The 6,452-nt window shown below is 46.0% G+C and overlaps 1 protein-coding gene across 1 annotated transcript in view; it reads left to right on the forward strand.

Annotated features, from left to right (window-relative positions):
- CUNH8orf74 (chromosome unknown C8orf74 homolog) overlaps window positions 1-5,923 on the forward strand; it is a 19,873-nt gene extending 13,950 nt beyond the window's left edge. Inside the window, exons 3-4 of the mRNA XM_039875774.1 lie at window positions 2,879-3,282; window positions 5,687-5,923. Of these exons, the coding sequence (XP_039731708.1) occupies window positions 2,879-3,282; window positions 5,687-5,923 (641 nt within the window). The remainder of the gene's footprint in view (window positions 1-2,878; window positions 3,283-5,686) is intronic.
- Window positions 5,924-6,452: the final 529 nt, after the last annotated feature.

The raw sequence follows: 6,452 nt of genomic DNA on the forward strand, positions 1-6,452 counted from the left end.
TGCTCAGTCTTGTTGCATTTCCCCTTCCTCCTCTCTGCACTTGGGTGTCCGGTTTCACTCTGTGCCTGGGTTCTCACTCGTACATTGCCTTTAGCAAAGTTCTCAACTATTGTTCTGTAATTACATGACGAGTGCCATTAAAAAAGAGAGAGACTGTATATCGTGTCATTTTTAACCGCCTCTTTCCAGAAGCAAAATGGAATAGAACAAAATGCCCATCGTGAGGAGCACAAAGTGCACACATGTTCAGGGAGAGACCGAACAGTCATGTCACAGGTGAGGGGACCGGGATTCTGAGGGCGGGTGCCACGTGTCAAGGTCACTCAGCAGAACAGGGCGTTTGGAACCTTTGGCACCATCCTTCTGCAGTTGGTCATATGGTGACTCAATGGCCCCTGTGTGTCAACGTCTGAGTTCTTTTGGCTTAATCTGGCTCATAACTGATCAAAGTGAGGAGGCAGCAATTCCCAAGCCATCCCCACTCTGGAAACCCTGGGTGGAATCAGCACTTCCTTTTTTGAGATATTTGTGTATGTGTGTGTGCGTAAGACTGTGTGTGTGTGTGTAGGGGGGAGGCTCTGGAATTTTAGAAAGCTCTGGGTGATTCTAGAACATAAGTTTCCTGCTGGCTCTGGGCCCCATTGCCAACCTGGGACACAGGTTCAAGGCTGAAGAGGTCCCTGGGATCAGCGACTTAGATGGCTTATTTCCCAGCACCATGTCAAGGAACGCAGAGGTCACTGTCTCAGTGCCCACTGGGTCTCTGTGACACAGGTGAGAAGCCGTGAGGATTAAATGAGAAAACGAGAAGGCAAGTGCGTTGCACACTGCAGCACGCTACAGCAGCATCTCAACCTTTGTTGTTGTTGTTGTTGTTGTTGTTATTGTTATAGTTTCTCTTAGGAGCCATTTTTAAAAAATATGTTTTGAGTATGTTTTTCCCCCCAGCTTTACTGAGGTATCACTGACAAAATAATTTGTCAATAATTCACAAATAAATATTTAAGGTATATAATGTAACATTTTAATACACATATACACTGTAAAATGATTACCGCCATCAGGCTAATTAACATATCCATCATCTCACATAGTTACCACTTCTATTTGTTTAAAATTAATTTCTTAAAAATTATTTTCAGTAAACAGCTTTGAACTTTTGCTTGATATGGCAAAAGAACTAGTTTGTGAGGAATGTGGGGTGGTCTGGGAGGCCTCTGTGAGCAGGTGGCTCTCCTGGGGATAAGGAGCGAGTCCTGTGTAAGGAAGTGAGAACATTTAAGATCAATCTTAGCAAATTTCAAGTCGTCAAAACAGTACTGTTAACCATAGGCACTGTCCTACACAGCTGATCTCCAGAACTTGCTCATCCTGCATAACTGGAACTCTGTACCCTTGACCAACATCTCTCCAATTCCCCCTCCTCCCAGCCCTCAGCAACCATCATTCTGCTCTCTGCTTGTGTGAGTTCCACTTTCTGAGATTCCACACATAAGTGAGATCATGTAGTATTTGTCATTCTGTGTCTTGCTTATTTCAATGAGCATAATGTCCTCCAGTTCATCCGTGTTGTCCCAAATGACAAGTTTTCCTACTTTTTAAGTCTGAATAACATTCTGTCCTCTCTCTCTCTCTCTCATATATATATATATAAGATTATATATATATAATCTCACCATTTCTTTGCCCATTCATCTGCTGACAGACACTTAGGATGTTTCCACGTCTCGCTGGTGTGAATAATGCTACAACGAACACGGGAGCACAGCTACCTCCTCAAGGTCCTGATTTCATTTCCTCTGGATGTGTACACTCAGAAGGAGGGTTGCTGGATCGTACCGAGGAGCCGTTTTAGACAATTTTCCCTAATTGTCCACCTCTGTCAAATTGTAATACCATAGTGTGCATATCTGATTACATACTGTATGCATACAGTAACTACTTTATACACACATAAGCTTACTCCTTATATTCGATTCAGAACTAAAGATTACTAAATAGAAATTTTAAGATAATTTTAAAAGCTTATAAATATCTAATTTAACGTTATAACTGTACTTTCTGAGTAAATTTTAATGTAATTCATTTCCTTACCTAAATCATAATTGTCAAATTACATATGCAAAGAAGCAGTTTAGGCAAATACAGAATGATAATAGCGATGTAATAAAACCTTCTATCAGTCAAACCTGTCACTTTTGAAAGCAAAATAATTGATAAAATTAATTCCTTAAAAATTATTTTCAGTAAACTTAAGGGGATCCCAGGCCGAGGCCAGTGTGCCCGGAGCCAGGGGCCGGGGTGGGGAGCGACCAAATCAAAATAAAGAATAAAGGAGCCGCCATAGCACTCGGCTTTCGCAGCGTGAGGATGCCCGTGGCACCGTCCTCAGAGTCCTTTCCATGGTATAAACGGTATTTGCCCAACTCTGTGACACAAACCTCCAGTGCAACAGTTGCTCAGGCATCTGTCTCCCCAGTCACTTCGTGTTCCATTCTTATCAGAATCCCTTTTTCACACCCTCACCACCTTCCCAAAGAGTTCGAAGTGGAAACTATAAAGCACAGCTGAAGTAAGGCTCTAAAACAAGAGTTGGAAGGCAAAATATAGGTAAGGAGTTGGGATCATCAAATTTTTAAAAACTGGGGTAAATGTAAGATATTACACAAAATTGGCTTTGAGCTTCCAAGAAACCAAGGTAAAAGGAGAAATGTGATACATTCTAGAGCTTTCAAAGACTAATAAATGACAATATAGAATAGTTGGTGGGACGTGGGCTCTAGGGTCAGAGCGCCTAGGTTCAGAGCCTATATCAATCAGCTATCAGTGTAGCTTCGCCTCAGTTCACACCCGATGCCTGGCCTCTTTGTGCCCACAGGCTGCTCCATCACTGAGGCTGTGACAATCCTAGGGAACAAGCTCAGAGATTACCAGGGGCAGTTCAACACCACCCACCTGCTGGCCCTCTGCGACTACTTCCACAACACCTTCATCCGCCACTACAAACTCTACCAGTATGTCCTGGGCCAGGACCAGGAAGTCAACCTGACTGTCATCCACCTGGAGGTGTGTTTGCCACCCCAGCCCCTCCCACTCTCTGAGGGCATGGACAGGGAGCTGTGGAAGCATGAGCAGCAGGTGGCCGAGCTCAGCATGGCTGAGGTGCAGAAGCGCACCAATGTGCTGCTCCTGAAGGAAACGCTGCACCTGGAGCAGGAGCACATGCTACAGAAGAAGTTCTCGGAGGTGCTCGCACAGCACACCCAGGTTCTGAAGAGAGAGGTAAGGCTGTGCCTTCAAGGTGGGAGGCTGCTCACCTGCCTTGTGCAAACGCCCACTTCTACCAAGAGAACACTCAGGCTGGAGTCAGACACACAGACAAGACCCCCTTGTCTGTTCACGTGGGAGGGGGCAGAAAGAAACCTAGAGTCATTGAGTATCTCCCACAGGTTTTCCATGCGCATTTCACCAAGCAGCCCTGTAAGGTATAGTTCATGTCCCCATTTTAATGATGAGACAACCGAGGCTTCAGAGAATTTAATCAATTTACCCAAGGTCACCAAGCCAGCAAGTAGTAGAGTTTGGATTGAGACTGAGGCCTGGCTGATCCCCAAATCCAAGTTCTTTCCACTGTAGCATCGATTAGTGACAGATTCTACCAAAAAAGACCCCAGACTCTGAACCACCACAAATTCTTTGAGTTCCCTTTGTCTGCCTGCAGAGCCATGTCCATCAAGGCCTGGGGGGCATGATGAAGGATGGGCTGGGGGTGGGGACAGCTCAGGGTAGGCGATGTGATGAGGTGGGCAAAGGGGTGGAGACAGTGATCCTAGAAGAGTCTGATGTGTGGATCTAAGAAACTGGGCTGCCCTCCTGGCAGGTCTTACAGACATCTGGGACTCTAGGAGCCAGAGTCTCCAATGATGAGGTCTTCAGTAAATGTCGACTAGCTTGGTCCCAGGGCAGCCAATCTCTTGAGGGCCTGGAAAAGTCTAAACTTATTTTTCAACTATACATAGGCACCAATATCATCATTGTTACATCGTCTTTGAACACAGAGACATGTGCATGTGTATGTACATGTATGCATGTGTTGGGGGGTGGCGAGTGGGTCTGGGAGTGGGGTTGGGCGTCACAGGGCCTGTGTGTTCCAAAAGGGTTTTGGTTTCTGAATTGTCAGCCAAAGAGTAAATGGCCCTGGAAAAGTATTCCTTTAAATATATATAAAACATTGGGAAAATCTCTAAATAACAATTAATACAACAGAATGAATGATATTCTTATGAGGGTAAGTCTCCCGGATAAATAGCACATTAGACTGCCACATAATCTTAGTGCATTAAGATGTCCAACAAGGACCCAACAGAACCCAAGCAACAGCCTGTCTCCACTCCCTTCCAGGGACCTTGCTCTAGAATATGTGGGCAAGGTCACAGGTAGAAGGCACTACTGCCCATCCGGCTCCTACCTCCCCCACACCCCGGCCCCAGCACACACACACAAACAATACCAAGGTCATCATCATCATCACTATCATCACGGTCACACAGTCATCACACACACACAGAGCTGTTCCTCCCTGCTCTTCCCAGCTCCCCTGTGGGCCTCTATCACTTTGTTACTGATCCCAGCCTCATGGATTGTGGGCTAGAGTCCTCTCACTGTGTGCCCCAGTGGTATGCCTGAGCTGGGGACATTCAATACCATAGAATCAACATGATGCATCCTCTTGGAAGACCCTCCTCCCCAAAGATTTAGGGGGAAAACATTCTGGGGCAAATGTAAGATTTTGCAAGAGATTCTAAGTTAAAATGTGAGATCTCAAAGAAAGGTCTTCTGGATGACTGGATACTCCAAGTACGTCCCCCAGTATCCCCCAGGGCAAGTCCGACCTCTCATCTGCTATTTGGTTGCTCAAGGAGAGAAATTGGAGAAACACAATTACACACTGTTCATGTCTCTGGGATTCCACAATGCCGTGATCCTGATCGAGATGACAGAGAGGGTCTCCCGTTTAAAACGGCAGATAGAGGCTGGCTGGTTGGGAAACACACACACACCCTGAGCTAGTCCCCACCCCCTCCAAAGAAGCTACTAAACTTTGAGACGTGAGGATGAGATGAAGGCAGGAAGGGAAGGAAAGAGAATGATATCCAAATAGAGATTGCACTGACCAAAATACGAGGGTTAACGGGCCCCCTGGGGCCCGAACAATGTTAGTAATAAATGACACACTTTAACAGGGCGATTGCCACAGTAGGCATGAAGGAAGAAAGAAAGAAGCAATTACCGGAATCCCAAAAGACAGATGTAAGAGAGGCCACAGGACAGGAAGTGTGGCTGTAGGTAGAGGCTCATAGCAATGGCCAACCCAGGGCTGGTCAGGAGGAAGGTGAGGGATCTCATTCCTCTCCCATGTTCAGATCTCCTGTCAGGACCTCCCATCGAAAGAACTCAACCAGAAGCCAGAGGTCAAGGTGGCCAGTCAATGCTGCCCTTATAAGTCAGAAATGCAGGGCACAGAGATGGGTAGAGAATGGTGGAAAGGAGATCTGGAGGGGGAAATGGAAGGTCCTGGCACACAGTAAAAGGAGCTGGCCACTTGAGAATTGGATCCTGTTGATCTGTAGATGGCTTTAACCCTCTCCTGAGCCCTGTTCTACCAGCCATGTTTTGTTTCTTCCAGGAATTAGAAAACCTTGTCCAAGAGGCCATTCGAATCCAGATTGAATGTCTAAAAAAGCTGCTACAGTATGAGATACAGATAACTTTTGATATTTTGGACCTGAAACTTCAGAAGAAGGCTTTAAATCTCAATGCTCCTGTTCCTTTCCCACTCTCAATCACTGGCCAGCCCGGCCAAGATGAATCTCTTAAGTTCAACAAAGCAAACAAAGGAAAGAAAGCGAAAGCCAAGAACTAGAAGGCCCCTGGTGCCTATTGTCTAAAAACTCTGGTTGAGGAAGAACCATTGACAATTATGAAAGTTTTATGTGATATGCTCAACAGATCGGAGATTTCTAGTGATTAAAAGAAACAACACTTATCATTTTACCTCTATCTTTTTTCTGGAAACTGTCTTCTACCACCTGAAAATCTAACCCAAATAGATTTTTCCTGTGTGATGGCAAAAGGCTGTCCTTCTCTGCTAAGTACAGAGCTTTGCGTCCGGCAGGCAGGCAAACGCCGCTTGTTGACTAAGCCTGAGCTTAGACGCTGAAGACAGAATTACCAACAGGGGGTTGAAGCAAGTAAGAGTGAGGGTGGCACCAGACACCAGGAAGGACTTCCAGCTGACACGGTGGTTCTGTAGCTGGCATGGGGCAAACAGGTCCTGGGATTCTGTCGCCTTTCTGAGCTTTGTGCAACCGCAGCTGCTCTGCACGTACTGGTTTTCCTGCTGGAGGACCAAGGGCCACGTACCTCCAGGAAACTCTTCCTCCTGGAAGAAT

The sequence above is a fragment of the Pteropus medius genome, unplaced genomic scaffold (genome assembly GCF_902729225.1).
Source record: "Pteropus medius unplaced genomic scaffold, Ma_sr-lr_union100, whole genome shotgun sequence".
NCBI lineage: Eukaryota > Metazoa > Chordata > Mammalia > Chiroptera > Pteropodidae > Pteropus > Pteropus medius.